This window comes from Larus michahellis, chromosome 6 (assembly GCF_964199755.1).
Source record: "Larus michahellis chromosome 6, bLarMic1.1, whole genome shotgun sequence".
Taxonomy (NCBI): Eukaryota; Metazoa; Chordata; class Aves; order Charadriiformes; family Laridae; genus Larus; species Larus michahellis.
This window is the reverse complement of record NC_133901.1, coordinates 65,111,858-65,129,853: the sequence shown is the minus strand read 5'-3', so window position 1 is coordinate 65,129,853 and position 17,996 is coordinate 65,111,858. Positions and strand designations below refer to the sequence as shown.

Here is a 17,996-nt window from a genome sequence, read left to right as displayed (position 1 = left end):
CATTGCTTTGCATATTATTATTTCTTTTCCAATGTACTGCAATTACAATAAAAGAATGCAGTAATGTATCCATTATCTACAAACAAAAATATGCAGTATACTCTCTATTCTTTAAACCTGTACATATAAACCACAACACTGAAATTCAACTTGCAGCTGTTTTATTTATTTGTTTGTTTGTTTGTTTGCTGTAATCTCTGTTAATTAAGATAGACGTTAACTAGGGGGCACTGCATACTCGAAGGACCGAGCACGAGGTTTGCACCCTCCTTAAGGCCTGCGTCTTGCGTTCCTTCAGCTCACATCCATCACGGAAGGACTGCCAGGTGAGCCGGCTGTCACTCCAGCCCAGGCTAATAGATTCTCCAGTGGCTTTTGTTACAGCTCATGTCATGCTATTAAAACTCTGCGCCTTGAAAATGGCATAACATATGTAGCTGAGACTTGTCAGCTCCAGGTAATCAGACACTGCTTGGTTTCAGAAGCAGATGCAGATGAGACTAGCAATATAAATATGCAAATCACAACGGTCCCTTGTCAGCACCACTGTTCCTACCTCTAATGGCCCTCGTAGAAAGTCTGTTTGCTCAGCTCCTACTTCCAGTGCTACATCGACAGAAGCAAAGGGGCGGCTGGCCATCTGCTGTCGCTCCCGCATAAGTTGCTGATGGGGAAAAAATGATGTTTTAACAAAACATTAAAAAAATGCACCACATATTAGTCTGCCCTACTATACCTCCCATTAAAACATAAGAATGCAAACAGCATGCAAATAGTACTATTCGTAATATTAAAGGGAGAAAGTTATCCTAAATTATCGTCATCTATATTTACTCGAGAACTGAGCCCAGAGGGCTTATGTTGTCTACAAATGGTCTTTCAGCTTGAACTCTGATGAAATCTCCAAATGAAAGCTTCCCTAACTGACTAAATAACTTTGCTATTTGTGCAAGTTGCAAGCAAATATGGGAAATGGTTGGTAAAAATAGTCAAAGTCTAATTCCACTGATAACGCATGCATCAGAATACCTGCCAAGAACCAGTCCACTTGGCCTTCAAATTTTCATACTTCACTACTAAGCCAGATGGAGTTAATAGTGTCAGGACTCATAATTTTATGCACTTCTCTGCAGTTACTTATATATGAAGAATAACGTGTCAATACTGGGAAGCCTGCATCAGTGTTATTTGAATGCTATCAGCTATGCTCCCAGAGCTTTTATAATCCCTTCCAATCATACCGGTGTGCACAGAAGTCCCAAGCAAAACCATAAAGCTAACTCATATTTCTTCCTCAATCTGTAATTATAATGCTTATTAAACTACGATGAATAAAAACGATGACCAGCACTAGATATTACAGATCTTACTTCACTGGTTCAGTGCAACTAATAAAAGCATTATTAAATATTTAAAGTGAATGAGTCGTGCAATTACAGTCGTGTGCTCCTTCAACTGAACAGGATGTCACAGCATCTTGACGAGACAAAATGCTTGCAAAAATATTTTATTACAAAAGATCTAAGTTTCATTTTCTTAGCATTTGTCTCCCTATTATTTCTCTGGAAAGCTTAAAACATCAGAAACATATTTGAATGTAAATGACACTAGCACTGTGACGTACTGTTCATAAAAGCCTTTGAAATAATAAAAGGTATGTGAGTAAATATTTGCTGGCAGCTTACTAATAAACACTCTTGAGTTAAGGTCTGCTACAAAGCAACAAGCTCATTTTGTAATACTGCTCATGCATTTTTTTCTTGACTTGCATTTTAAGAGAGTCTACAGAAATCTAAAGAAGCACTTGTAACGTTAACATCAAAACAGTACAGTAGTCTCCTAATGCATACCCATACATTCCTAAGGCCTGCTTTTTATAAACATGCAATACGCGTGTCAGCAAGCACCGGCGCAAACGGGCTCCCAGTATATCATACCAAGAGGACAACTGACATGGCTTTGGGTGAAACTGCATGTTTTATATTCAGAATAAATAAAAGCTTATTTTTAATATCTAGATGGTTAAAAATTAGGTTTGTAACCCTTCACGTAAAAATGAAACTTGTCGTCTCTGTATACTGATTTACAGCAGCAGCGATTTACATCAGTACAATATAGTCATAGATTTTACAGCCAGAAAGGACTACTATGATCCTGCAGTCTTACCGACAACTTGACAAAGACCACAAAAATTTAAAGCATAAAATACTGAGTTACTGCATGCTAAAATTACTATATCTAGCTCCTTTCCTTTCTAAAATAACAAAAAATGAAGAAAACAATGTTATTAGAGCAGTCCTGCCATATGGAACTCATTACAGTATTGTAAGTCTACAGAGCTATTGGCAAATGCTTACTTTTTAATGGAAAACCAAACATTGTTTTAAACAAATAGAATTGCTTGGGGAAAGTAGTTAAATGAGCAGAATAACCTATGCTCCAAATGTGCAAATGATTATTTAAAAAGATTTACTTAATCCAGACTATAAAGGAACGTGTATTTGATCTGCTCTCTGTTTTTTAAGGCCAGCGGTTTTCTTCACCTCTGCTCCTGGTCATACGTTCAAGTAAAACCTTTTCATTCACAAGGCAGTCACTGTAATTTTGATACTCTGTCATTTGAGAGGAGTGCTACGAAGATTCTTAATTAGGTCTGTAAAGAAGAATGAAAACTTTAAAATGTTCGGCTGCCCAGGGAGCGCTGCTGAGTTTGATAGCTGAGCACTTGCACATCAAACAAAAGTGCTCTGTTCAAAATACTGCTTCTTTCTGTTTGCTATTTTAAAGCTCCCTGTAAGGTGGAGAACAGGAAAAATAAGATGCAATGAGGAGAAATACAGGAAGACATTATGATGTTTAAAATCAGTTTTGTGGCCGGAAAAAGCCGCTAACTCCCCCCATCTGATACTGTTCATATACCAAGCCTGGGACAAGGCAAAGCTCCAGCTGTAGAAAGCCCTGTGAGTTAGATCATTGCACGGCAGGTGGCACTCAGGTGTGCCACCCTGTGCTCCAGTCACACGCTCTTTTCACGTAGCCCATACAGGCACGAGGAAATTCCCGTAATTCAGCCACAGGCCAAGTAACAGGGAAACTCTCCAAACACAGGTATTAGGAGAAGAGTGAAAAAAACTCTTCCTTGCCTTTTTCTCAGCAGTCAAAGAGGTCAAAAAAACCCACACAGATTTCATCAGAGCTGAGGCAGAATGAAAATGGGATAGTGGAAAGTGGAACTACGCTGGTGTCACTTATAGACTCATATCCAAACAAAATTTACTGCAATTAAACATCATACAAACAAAAAATAAATACATACTTCTTCAGTAATTAGGGATACATACTTGGAGATACAGAATAGATGGACATTATTAACATGTACTCTTTGAATATTTTATCACATATTTAATTTATAATATTCAGAATTAAGCACATGCCTAAATATTAACTTAAAACTATGGGAAATTCAAAACATTACTTTCTCATCATAGGACTGAAAAATTCAATGAGCATTTATCTGACTGAGCAGACAACTGATTTCAAGGTCTACCATAATTTTAAATCTCATTAAGTACAACAGTATTGACAAGATTAATTTTTTAGGCATCTCTATTATTTCGCAGCAATTTCAAAGTATTAATTTATATCCTATTAAAGAGGGTTTTTTTCTTGTAAAATACAGAATTGTACTTGTCATAAGTGAAGACGAGTAAGATGTTGGGATACGAGAAATGAGTTCAATTTCTCACTCAAAACCCACATAATTTGAGAACATTTCTTTAAAAAACAACCATTTTGGCATAGTCAGTCCCTTGTCATGAAAATATACATCTCACCTGATTCTCCATAGACATGTAGACTTCTTCGCCCATAGATTATGTTAATTTTGAGTTTTGGCATGCTAGTCAAATAAGTACCTTTGAAATAGGACCTGATTCCCCACCTAGAAGTATATCACAGGAAAGTATTTGCCTGGGTATACAATTCAATTTTACCATTGATCAAAAAAATTCTCACAGGGGATACTTCTCCTCTGATCAATGCAGTTTGGAGTGAGTTCAAATGTTCTTACCATCGTGTATAATCTTCTACAAGAAAATGTATTTGTTGTAAAGTTCTTATTAAAGTAATGTTCCATTTTAGCTGTTTTATTTTGGTTGATAGCGTTTCGACTTACTTTCAAAATACTGTAACGCCCATATTGTATTCATGTACAATAAAACACTCAATGCAAAAATACATGTTACAATGATTTAACACTAACAGAATACAACATTTCAGCAATTCCAGGCTAACATGTTTCAAATCTTTTGTATTTTAGGAAATGTTACCATTTTGCTTCTTTTTCCTATTTAGAAGACTCTCTTTTCCTTTTTTTTTTTTTTTTAAAGACTCATGTGGAATAGGTTACTGTTCTTCTGACTAGCTCTGCTTTTTCTATGCTTTTCTCTTCACCTTCCAGCACAACTGTCCTAGAAAAGCCCTAATTGAAAGACAAAAAAAACCTAATAAAGTTCATGAGATGTTAGGAACTAGGACAGGTGTACTTTCTCTTTGTTATACAGTAACAGACATTCTTGAGGGACTGATAGGTGAGGATAGCTGAAAGGAATGAAACCATTTTAGTGCCATAATAGGATGAACAGAAAAATCCTTCTGAAGATCTTTCCGTAGCTGTTTGGCACCGTTACGGGCTAGTTTAGCCCACTGGCTAGCAAGGTACGTGTTAGAGCATGCCATAAAGCATGCACAGACAAGTGTGCATGCCCAAGTTCATGGGGCAGCTTGACAGCTAGGGTAGGGATAAGCAGGTGGCAAACAGTTGTAGAAATGTCAGGAAGAGTCTGACTGCCAGATTAAAAGAGTTTTCCATTTGGCTGTTTAGAGCCATGCAGTCTCAGTACCCTATTTCAGAAATAAGGAAGGATATGGCAGTTGAAAGGGTGCCTATTATTTTAACAACTGCCTAGGTTTTCTAGGTTTTTTTCCTTCACATCTAAGCTTTTCTTGTTGTTGGGTTTGGTTTTTGGTTTTTGTTTGTTTGTTTTTTTCCTAGATTAGATCACTACCAACATTGTATCAGGACATTCATGACTTTGTCTAGATGAGTATTCAAATCCACAAAACCGTAATTCTTCAATCTCTCTGGCAACTGCTCTCCAGTCCAGTGCTGCACTACCCTCCCACTGACAACGATTTTCCAAATGTCTAATCTGAAATTCCTACTCTGTTTATTCATCACCCAACTCTGACTTGTCTGCAGTTACAACGTGGTCTCCTCCTCTCCTGTTCCCGTGCTGTCAACTGCTGATGTGAATAACGCCAAAGGCTACAACAAAAGCATTAACAACGCCACGCATTAAACCTGAGTTTTATACGAAAAGTGTTTGCAGTGAGGGAAAATGTCAAAAGCTCATGGAGAGCTGCATTGACTAATTTCTGATCGCATTGCATTTGACAAACTCCAAGGGTTACAAAAATTAATATGTATATAAGTGGACAGCCCTGCGAAAACAGTCTCTATAAGCAGTGCAATTCAGTCATTAATTGCACATTCCTGAGGTTTCTTGTTGCCATATCTAATCAACAGAAGTAACTTAAATGGGTTTAAATGACTACACAGGTCTGAGTGGACCACAGGCACTTTAGTTAGAAACACAATTTAATTCTCTTAAAAAATCTTAAATTCTCAAACTGAATTATACACAGTGATATTTCAATGAAGCTCTGATTATTTGCTTTAATTTGCAGTAGACAAAGATTGCCTTCTCTGTAACTTTTTTCATGGCAACTCTTGGTGTTACAAATCTCTTCAAATTAAATTAGCTATTTACATAGCTGGAAAGGAGGGCAATCTCTCATTTACCTGTTGAATAACCTATTTGACTTGGTTCATTTCCAAATCAGCTGATTTCACTGGAAAGGCATATCATAGTCTTTAAACTATTTTGTTGGGTTTCAGGTGAAATAACCTCACCATTCCATGATTGCAGGAGATACAGTGGCTTTGAGAGATGGACAAAAGCTGGCTTAGGAAACCAAGCAGCAGGAATAACCACACTTCTGACAGTAGTCTGACAATCTGGTATCATTCATTCTCTCCATCATGAACTTCCTAAATAATCCTGGTCCCTTGCTTTCCTTGTGCCTCATTTCCCACTCTGTTAAGCGGAAAGTGCCCTGACAGAAGAGTGCATTCAGGTAGGCAATGAGACATTACAGTGATGGACACAGTACAAAACGCTATTTGCACTGCAAAACAGACTCTATGGAAACTTCCTAAGATATCAGAGTCTATTCCAGGCCACTTTCTTTTAAAATTGCCTGAAGAAAAAGTGCTCTCAGGTGTCTGCAAAGGTCTGTCATGGGAAAAAATGAGAGGAGTTATACTTCTTGTCCCAGCTTTATACCGAATAAAATAAAGGGTTATTTAAACTAGACATAGTCCAGCAAACAACAGCTAAGACATACTTAAAATACAGTGTACACATCCCAAAAAATAACAGTTCCAAAAGGTCAAGTTTTTATGTATCCCTTTTGGAAACCAAATACCAGTCCTCTGTAATTTCCCTTGAACAAATCAAAAATGAGAAAAAAAGATGAGCCCTGAAAAGGTCATTTTGTTGCTAGATCCAAGGAACAGACATTTAATGTATTGCACATTAGCAAGCAAAGAGCAAAATGTGAATCTTCAGGTTTTGGACCTTTTTGATTCTGGAATAGAATTCCCGTCCCTAAAACACTCAAGAGTAAGAAAAGCTGCTTATTACAATGGAAATGGCACCCTGGTTTATGCTTATGTGCCAGTAATTCATGGAGCCTCATGTTACAATATAGTTGTGATCAATCCTTCAGAATTTTTCCCTTGAAATTAATTTAGCATAGGAAGATTTGTTGGGTGCTAAGAATCGAGAATTAGCTCAACATTCAATTCACTGCTTTCAAATTTAAGAAGTGCTAAACCAGACCTAATCCTGTTACGTCCGTCACTTAGATCACTATGAATCCATGTTGCACGTTGACATAGTTCTGTCACCATAAACATTTTAAAGCTTCATCTAGAGGTACTTGGGTCTTTCTGTAGGCCTTGCTAACCCCAGAATTGCATTCTTCCTAATCAAGTGGGTTTAAAAATTCCTTTCAGCAATCTGTTGATTGTTTTGCTGTTAGCTAGAACCATTTTCAATTCACAGAAAATTTCTAAAAATACTTATTCTGCAAACTAATTCTGTGTACTGAGAAAAAGAGAACCAGATCGACTAATTATGTATGTTAAAACGTTTCCACATAAGACATTCTACTGTATTTGCCCAAGGACATTTATTTATAAATGCATATATTATAATATGCGTTAAAATTAATTATTTCAGAATATGAAAGAGAGATTCAAGTATCACATTATGCAAACTACTCTTTGGAACTTTTTCATTTACAATGGTGTCACATAAATAACGCTTTTCAAAATTTCTTCTGAAGAATGAATAACACTGATAGTGTAGTACTTTAAACATAAGTGCCATCTTTATAAGTGTAAGAGACACAGTATGAAACTACCTTACATTAACAAACGCTCAGCGCATCCTATCCCCATTATTAAGCTACCGCTTTTGAAATGAGGCATTATGGATATTATCCATTATTATCACAACTGAAAAAAAACCTGCTTTAGTTACTTACCTTAGACAACAGATGTCAAGTTGATAATTCCCAGCTCTGAAATAAAGTTTTAGGCTCTTCCTACGGCAATTCAGTAAAGATAGTAAATGCGGTCTAATAAAAGAAACTGGGAATAAGTGGTACCTTATGAGATCGCTTTGTCCACCTCTGCGCATAGGTCCCACACAAAGGCAGGTCGCAGTGCGATTATGATCCTTCTAGCAGATGTATACATTTCTTAAAAAGGCCCCAGTGATGGAGGTTCCACCGTCACTCAATAAGTGCGGAGTGCCTGATGATCCCCATGCTGGAAAGGTCTTTTCTAAAATCTAAATTAAATCTCCGTGCTGACATTTAAGCCAACTGCTTCTTGTCCTGTCTACAGTGGAGAGCATTCCCTCTCCACAACTGAGAAAAAAAGCCAAACAAAGCTCTTCTCCTTAGAAGGAGTTCTTCATAAATTTGAAGTTTCCCTTCAACCTTCTCAACTTTAAATAAACGTAGGTTTGTAACTATTATCTCACCACTCCTGCTCCTATTTTCAGTGCTCCCCTCCCTACTCTCAAAGTGCTGGACGCTCTTGTCAAAAAGTGGTGCCTCAAACCTTACATAGCTGTTGATAATATTGTGTTGCTACAACAGAAGTATGGTGACTTATATTCACTTTTGATTGATGATAATTCCACCTGATTTTTTGAATATTCTTACCAAGCTCATTGCCCATTTTCCCCTACTCCTTTTTTGCAGATAGTTATTTCTTTCTCATTGCAGAATCACGTATTTGCCACCTACCGAATTGTGGAATTGCAGCTATCCAGTGAATTATTTCAGATTCTCCCATCTTCCTTTGCACAGATTATAATCCTGTCCTATAGTACGTTGAAGTAAAAAAATTATGGAAGAAGAGAAATAAAAAATACGGAACAGGAAAACTGGTCTGTACTCCAACAAAGGTGAAGTTTGCCTATATTATTACCTCTAATTCTTTAAAACCATCTATTATTTGTGATTACTGGTACACTGATAAAGTGGCAATGTAAACGAACCACTTTAAGTGCAGCATCATCGCCAATTATACGATGTTCTAAAGCGGGACTTCAGAAGCTACTTAAAGCACAAATGACATTACCACTAAGGAAGCTGGTAAACTGGTGATGTACCATGACTGACCGATGCCTTTAAATGCTTTCAAGCTTTAATTCTTAAAATATTAAGCAAAATAACCACCATTGTCACTGCCCTGCAAAAGGCACCAAAAAGAGGTACACTTACCAGCACTCCTGCTGTCCCAGAGTGCTACACAGATCTCCAGTGTAAGGAGCTGAATAGCTTTGCTATTACAAGCTGAACAGGCATGCCCCAGTACCGTCTGCTACTGTGTTGGGTGAGCAAAGCTCTTCTAGACAACCCTTATGAAAGTTGAGCCCGTGCTACTTGGTTACGTGCCTCCCTCATCATTGAAAAAATGAGACTCATCCTGCCACCGATAGCCTCTTTATTTTAACTGCCCCATCCAGGAGAAGCTCTAACCCCAGCATTTTTCACATCAACAACCCAATTACGAATCATTAGTAAAGCCATGGTTTTAAGTTACAGCTAGGATCAGGAAGTGTGAAAAAAAAAGTCTGGTCACTCATAATGTACAGAAAATCTTTATAACAAATCCTGTCCACCTGGCACTTTCAGCGAGAAGGGGTTTAGCTAATCAACAGAAAACTAGGATACAGATCTGAAATCTGGGTGCTTGTCCAAAGAAATATTCCAAACTGCCCATATTTGCTCACCATACCTAGTACATTCAGGTCAGCAAGAATTTGGCACACACAGCTAGTGGGAATGGCATGTGGCCACAGCCAACTCATTTTGTGCAGGAGAGCAAACGGCTTTGAAACAGATGCAGTTCTGCTACCTGACCAGAGTAATAATGCAAATTAAAGCAGTTCTCCTTTGTTCACGTTCTTTTTAAGTTTGAAACAACTGATTTAGCAGATGTGAGATATTATACCTTTTAATGGTGGTTGCTCGAGAATGCTTGAACAGTAACAGCTATAGACCTAAGCAAGGAAGGCAACTGACCATCCCCTACCTTTGAAAGAAACCAAGACCCCAAGGCAGCTTGCTCTGAGTTCAAAAATCTTCAACAGGAAAGTATGAATAACAAGAAGCTGCTGAGATAAAGAAGTCTGAAGCTTGTAATATTTTAATGAGGAATTATTTTAACTGCTACCTAGTAAGCTACAGCTACTGATGGGACTAGACCCTGTCTAATCTCCTAAAATATTTAAACTATATCAGAATTTCAGAAATAGAGGGCTTCCAAGCAGAAAATTCCCTAATCCTACAGTGTAAAATTAAGTTATGAAACACGAAGCACAACTCTAACTCCAAGAGACCATCTTGGTGCTATCTGTAACAGCAGAAGGCAGGTTGTTATTCTCTTTATCTCAAAAATAATTTTGTACACAATCCAGCTGCAAACGAGGAAATCCGACTTTCCCAGTCGTGTTCCTACAAGGGGTTGCACCAGTCCATGTGTGTACAGACTCTACAGATTAGAAAAAAAATACTGTGAAGAAGTTAATCCCTCACTGCTGCCACACTGAGACTTTCAATATAAAAGTGACAGAGAGTGTAAATCAAAGTACTCTGGCATTTTGAGCTCCAGTCAGACTGTTTCAAGAGAGAGAAGTGGGACGATTTAGAGTTCATCAATTATATCACATCAAATTAGCCTCCATCACTGGCTTGGCTCGACAGCTTTCATCTATTCTAATTTACAACAGAGAGGACAGCCAAGTACAGGATTGTGGCAATGACACAGTCAGAGGGAAGCACAGCACTTTTGCTTCGCAAGAATGGTAGGCTTTTCTGGGCAGCCGCTTCATCTGGGTGAAAAACTCCAGCCACCTTCATTCTTTCTTTCATTGGCTTTGATGTGACAACCCTCATGCTCATTTAAGGAAGCAACGTGCTAAACAACTTTTTAGCAATCCTGCAGTCACTGCCTTTCTCCAGGCACTGTCCTGTATACCTCTACCTTACACGGAGATTTACCTTTCCAGTTAAACCCTTAAACTAGATGAGTACACTACTGGAATGCCATTGTAACTGTGTGTGGTTAGCACGTAAGTTAGCTATTTTAAAGGAAAATCACTTCCAGCAAATTGTTAGAATTTGCCTTCCAATTGAGAGACTTTAAATTTGAATTTGCCGTGGTTATTTGAAGACACTGATAGTGCGGTAACTTAAATCACAGTGAAACACAGAACAGCACTGAAGAACCTTACACAGATATCACTTTACAAAATACTTCATACGAAGAGTTCAACCCTTTGCTATGGACGTGATCGCAAGCATTGTGAATCATTTAAATTGCGGTCTAGAGGCTTAGGTGGATTGAAAGGGAAAGTGGGCTTTGTGCTGCCCCTCTGCCTAGTGGTAAATTTGCTCAACAGGGATGAAAAGCCAGCTTTACTGTTTCTACCGCAATAAATACTAAGAAAGAAATCAAAAGATCAAAAAGACTGTTTTCCACATAGCATACAGTTTCCCTCTGCTCCTAAAGAAAACATTTTTTTAACACAGGTAAATGAAAACAGGCATTTAAAAATGCACATATTGCAATGATTACTTCACCAGAACGAGCAAGCTTCCAAAAGTGTATTTCCATACTCTTCCATCACAGTTTCTGGGCATATTGGCATTATGTGCAGATCTCTTTTACCTGCTTTCTTCTAACATGGCCCGTTTCCAAATTACATATTGCAAGCTTTAGGCAAGCCAAGGTCATCTTTCCCATTCCTTTACTTCCTCCCCAAGCTTGACATTGCTGGTAGGATTTTAAGTAGTGAACTACTAAAAGGCTTTTTATGGCAGTCTTAAAGTGTTGTTTTTTTTTTTTTTAAACCGTATCAGATTAAAACGCTTAGGGGCAAGTAAATTATCAGAATTTCTGACTGCTAATTTTTAGAGACCCTCACGTGATTTCAGGAGTGATAAATGCCAAGTTAAAACTTACAGGCAGTATTGTCTTTTACCTGGAATCTTAATTGGCTCCTTTTTTATATATGCAGTCTTATACAACTTGTATTAAGAGCAAATGAATACAACAAGATGCGTTCGTGACTTTCCTCTTGCAAAACTGAAAACGTAAGAGACACTTATATTCTTCCACAATATGCTCCTTTCTGCATAGGAATCTTTTACCTGCATTAAAGAGTGCCATAAATTTTTCAAGAATGTAGACTTGTTTTCTGTTATTTGTTCCAGCTGGAGACATATTGGCTTAAAATGTCAGGGAACCTGCTATGTGTTAATGGATTTTTATATGGGCATCTGCTAAATGCTTTCAAATTTACACCACCATAATGTATGAGACAGCTGGAATTTCATTAATTGAAATTTATTTACCAAGAAAAAAAACAACAACATCCTTAATTGGGAGACAAAAGAAAACAAAGATATGATCTATGAGTCAAAGGTGCCACACATCTCAATGATTTTCCTCAACAGACCTATATTTATCACAGTGCACACAAAGCAAGGACTGGCCCTCAGGGCCTTCTTAAAAAGAGCATGACAACTATGACTTGGCTAATTAATTTTCCCTACTTATTTGGGGTTGAAGAAAATATTCTAGTATATAATGCTCAAACCCTTCAACATAAGTTTGTATTTTCATACTTGGGGCTGTGGTGGTTGCTTGATTATTAACATGGAAAAAGTAATTTATTGATTACGTGACCTATGGTTATTTGAATAGGTGTGCTTTAAAAACACACATGAATTAAGGATGATATTCACCTCTGCAGAGATAGATTTACATTCCTTTTCTGCCTTTCTCAGAAAAACCATGCTCCCGCCTAAACGAGGACCAACAAACCTTCTATCTTTCTATCTGGGTAAGGATCGCTGTCAACATTAGATCTAGCACAGTTTCAATATGCCAACTGATAGCAGGTGAGTCTAGTGCACTGTGGAGGAGGCAATTCCTCTCAGTGAAGCAAAAGTTACACTCCTCTCCATGAAGGTGAGCTGAATGACCACAAATATGTGAAGCACAAGAACGGCGCGTGGGGTGCGATGATCTGAAAGTACCCTCTGATCCTTCCCTGCTGCACATAAATAGAGGTGGAGTACAGAAGTCATTAAAGTTAGCAGAGGAAAAAATTCTGGATAATGCCTCTACCGCAGCTTCTCTGCTTTGGTGGTGAACTCTTTTTCCATTGATGTTCAATATTTTTGACAGTGCTCAAGAAAAACTATTCAGCTTTGGCACTGGGAATGGAGTACATCGTTAATAGGTCACTATGGCCTCAGCTAATGCCATCAAGAGGTGAGAAAGATCTTTTTCCTTACCTGGTTAGATTGAATCACGTAACATAGGGGGCTTTTTGCAGCTTCTCAACCACTAGGAAATATTGCTTTGGTTGCTCGATACAATTATTCCTTATGCCATAATTAGAGGAGGAGTGCAGTGTGGAGCACTAATGTGGAAAGCCCAGTTTGGAATCAGAGACCAGAAATCAACACAGGCAGCTTGGTGTTGTTGGGATATGGGTCAGAAAGACGAGTATCAGGTGTAGCTCCGAAGAGGTCCTAACAAATAATTTGGTTATATTTGGCAATTGATTACATTATTTTTTTCAAACTTATACATGGTTCAAAATGTAAAGAATTATGTTGTCCCCACAGGTTATTTCTCTAACATGTTATGGATACTTAAATGAAGTAGGAAAAGTTATAATATTTTTGGCTTTTGACATCATATATATTCATAATCAAGTTAAAATTGCCAATATCTGTGAATCAAATACAAAAATCTATACGCTATATAAGTACTCCAAAATGGCTGTTTAACATTTACTGCTTTGGCCATGCTCTGACACAGAAGGTGGGCAAACATAACATTAGCAAATTTATTTTCATGCAGAGTTGTACATAAAAATCATTGATTGTAAGACTACAGCCTTATCAGAAAAATTAGTAATTTTGAAAAAGTATTTGAATATTTGCCTTGCTTTATAATTTATCAGCATTTTGATTCTTTTCCATTTCAATTCTGACGAATGAACCTTATGATTTCAACAGTAAAGATCTGCTTGCAGTTATATTTACTGGCCTGTAAACTAACGCGCATTCATTCCTGTCCTACAGGCAAAAGTCATTTTTGAATTTCTCAGTCTTTGATGGAGAGAAATTTTGACCTAATTCTCTGCAGCTTTAAAGGCAAAAGATGTCAACAATTTTTAAACATGACTTTTTAAATGCAAGTGCCATAAAAGGTGCTCCAGTAAAAAATAAACAAACAATAACAAATAAAAATAAAGACATTAAAATCATGGTAGATGAAATGATTTGCTTTGAAAGTACAACCAGTCACATCCCATAAATGTAAGCTTCCGTTTACTGTACCAACACTTTAGATACATGACGACTACACCAATTAAAACAATTTGAGAGTGTATCTGTTCTTCTCCATTACATAAGGCAGTACCAGAGTCCTCATGGTTTTTCTAAGAAAGCCAAAAATTTCTGAAATGTGTAACTTAAACTGAACTCTCAGCTGTAGTCTCTCTTCCCATGTTGAAAATAAAACAGGTCCCGCTGACCTGTTGAGCACCCAGCATTTCTGATAATCAGTTTATGTATGCTCCAGCATGGATTTAAAAAAAAACAGGTTTTATTTTAAAAACTCTGGCTTCTTTGATTGCAAAAGTACAGGTTGTACAACTTAGTACTTAACTCCGAAATTAATGGTATTTGTATCTGAATTAGTCCAGAGGAAAATAATCATTGGAATTCACAGATGCAGGAGCACAGATCCATATACACTAAGCACTCCAGCTACTTAGTCCTCTTTTCTTCATTTATATGCGATGAATCAAACACTGCATCTGAGTATCTCCATTATTTTTATTTTTTTTTTTTTAAGTCCCTGCTTTCTAACCACATCATGCACACAGGAGAGATCAGGTCCTTCCCTAATCGTGTCCTGCCCAATTTTCAGAAAACAAAACGTGAAACGTATAATGTGAACTACACTCATGGTAAGAGCTGGTGTCACTCAGACTGACAAGGCCCAAGATATCCTAAACCAGAATCATGTACACCAGAAATGAAGTTAGTGATGAAACGCAGTATCAAGGAAAGTGCTCAGCACAAGCTGCAGAAAGGTCAAATTTATTTTTCTCAGATGTTTACTTCCTACGTCACCAATGGGATAAAAAAAATATGATGGCATTCCCCATCTTATCAATGAAAATCACTTATTTCTTAGTTCTCAGTTAATGATAAATTCTGATTTGTTTTTCTGATAAATTTTAAGTTCTCTTTCTGCAAATATTTTTGCATTCAATCACACATAGACAACATGGAGACCTGTAGATATTATTTTACAGTTTGATTCACTTTGTCTTGAGTATTAACAAAATATTCAACTAGTTAGAGGGATTTGCCTAAAGGAACACGCTTCAGTATTTAGAAGTAAATAAAACACAGTTAAATCTCATTAAATAAAAACATTGCCTTTACGTTTTCACCCACTACATATATTGTGCCTCTTAATACTTTTTATTTGGTACAATTAGAAAATTTAAAAATTCTTCGTATCCATCTTAATGCAAGACATGCATCGAATATTTGCAATATGTAGGAAATTATTATTCTATACAGTTATTTAAGTGTCCACACCAGCACATGTAATAATTATACCAGCATTTACCGCAACTACAAGTAGGAAAGCATGGTAAGATATTGGCATTATTTTTTCCCCACGGTATAAACCTGGTTGTTTCAAACACTGAATTAGGTCGAACATATTTAACATGACTTTTTTTTGGTAAGTCAAAGTAAGCCTTACACAGAACAAATGCAAACAATTTACATATATAGAGATGTCTCATATTTCATGTATTCTATTGAATTCCAATGCATATTAGGCTTTCACTCCTGAGTGAACAGGACTTTGTAATACGGGTGGAAAGTCAACTGAAGAATCATGTTGGCTACAGTCTGCTAGACAAGCCAAGATACCTGTAAGCCAGTTTCTTCTTCTGGAGAAAAGAAGTGTCAAGTCACTCAGCAGTACACAACAGAGAGCGAAGATGGGGGAAAGCTAGAGCTTTCTCATGTGATGCATGACAGCAGGTGGTAATGTCAAGCTCTCCAGCCAGCTAGTGCGTGATAGATAGAAAAGCCCTCTTTCGGATAGAGGGAATCGATCACGCTTGTTCTACACAGTACAGAATTGTGGCATCTGAACTGCAGGAAGAGATTACACCTGGATGTAACCCAAGTTTGGAGCTGGACACAGATGATGGAGAATAGCACTTCATGCTACCTGGAATTACAGCTTTCAGAAGGTATGGCAGCCTTCTGAACATTTCAGAGATCAATGTTCACCTGACCTGAAACGAAATCATTCAATTTTTCATTCACTCATTACAAATTTTCCCTGAAAAAAAATCTCTGTTCTCCTGCAAAGCTGCTATTTAGATAAAGTAATATTTTCTGAAAAGAAAAATACACTAGGTAGCCTTAGTAACAAATAATGAGAAACATTTGGCATAGGGAGCACTGCCATCATTTCCAGGATTTTACTGACCCTATACACATTTTGAAGTCATTCAGAAATGTTTCTGATCCTAATGTACATCACAGAATAACATGAACTGTTATGCATAAAAAAACCCAAAACTGAACTGTGTGGCATAAGACACAGCCAAGACGAGAGGTGACACCCAGTCTATTGAATTTACTCTCAGATTTCTTTTTTGCTAATTTTGTATTTCCAGACAATGTTTTGGCCCTTTGTCATACAAACTGCAGATTGGCAGCTGTGACTCAGCTGTACAAAACAGTGCTCATATTTTCCTCTCCTGGGGCACTCCTCCTCCAGAAGCAAACTCATTTAACGTCACCTCAGCTGCCACTGGCAAACTCACCAGCAGTGCAGAAGAATCAAGCTGTGATGTGATGAGATCTAGCACTCTCTGAGCACATCATTTATTTTTGTGATGAAGTAAAAATAGAGCCCGGAACTCCAGTTTACTACATGCGTGAAAAGGACATCTAACGCCACTTCACCTGGACATATATTAAAATTTACTTTCCAAAGAGTAAACCTGTATGCAAAACCTTACCGTGTGCCATACGTTCAGTGGTATCAGCTGCATTTCTCAAAGTAAATTTACTTGTTTAAAAGAAATGCCATCAGCAAGGGTACTGTATATATATGTGGCTCAATACAGAATGTTTTTTAAGACTTCCATACAACTTCTAATAAAAGGTCCAATTTTTAACTGTAATTGCATACCAAGTTGATACAAACACCTCAAACAACTGGACATTACTTGTGGGCATATCACTATTTCTGCTAAAAATATACAAGGCTTTGGTGCAAAGGGTTGCAGACATCAACCAGACCTAGGATATGTGAAAGCCTCCTTAAATACCTGCCTGCTTTCCACAGAGGTGGTTTTGGAGGGTTGTGTTTTAATTTGATGCTGCAGACAGTCGTGTGCTGTTAGTCTAAAACTACCAGTGCGTAATATGGAGCTTGGCTACTGTGATTCTTAATGCAAAATGACATCGAACATTATTTGCCACATCAGGAAAAGCTGAAACTATGCCCTAAGGCAAAACATCCTGAGTCATAATTATTCAATTATGATGTTTAAGATCATCCACTGTTGTGTGAGCACTGTGAAAACGAGGCATAATGAAGTGGGTTACGCCAGGTCTGACATTTCACCCTCCTTTCTGATCATGCTGACTTTGGGGATTTAACTCAGTTCTGTGTGGCTTATTATTATGTCCATTTTGATATTAAACTAGAAGATGTCTGAATCTGTTACGGAAGTGTTTCATGCTATATTTAAAAAAAAATATTATAATCACAATCTACCCAGAAGAAACCACATATACTTAAAATACTTAAAAATATTAAAGATCTTGGGACGTAGAGAAATAGAAGAATTATTCTTTTGTTAATAAAACCAGCACATACTGATCTGTACAAGACTGTCTGTTTCCTTATTACAATGCACTACTGTGAATAAGATCATTGCGGAACGCTACCAAGACAGACATTAAAACCACAAGAATGTTTGTGCAAAACAAAAGCAGTAACAAATAAAAACCGAATGGAAAATGCTTACAAGATTCTTTCTCAGCTGCCCACTTGCAGCCACTTTTGTAGCCACTTCAAAATGGATTTAGTATTGTATGTAACAGAACTTCTAAGTAGCAACAGGGCTTTCAGCTAATCACCCTTCCAAAAGGGATGTTAGGAGGGAGCAGTGTCCACCCCACCAGGCCGAGGTCCTGGCTCAGCTCTGCCG

At 37.5% G+C, this 17,996-nt stretch overlaps 1 protein-coding gene across 8 annotated transcripts in view; it reads right to left on the bottom strand.

Annotated features, from left to right (window-relative positions):
• The window catches only part of ATRNL1 (attractin like 1), a 527,347-nt gene that overhangs the window by 129,844 nt on the left and 379,507 nt on the right, over positions 1-17,996 (bottom strand). For 4 of the 8 annotated variants that reach the window (XR_012587528.1, XM_074591197.1, XM_074591200.1 and 1 more), the window contains one exon: positions 557-664. The exons of the other annotated variants lie outside the window; for them this stretch is intronic. Coding sequence is in view for 3 of the 4 variants with exons in the window: in XM_074591197.1 (XP_074447298.1) it covers positions 557-664 (108 nt within the window). In the remaining variant the exon portion in view is untranslated. The remainder of the gene's footprint in view (positions 1-556; positions 665-17,996) is intronic. 8 annotated transcript variants of the gene reach the window in all.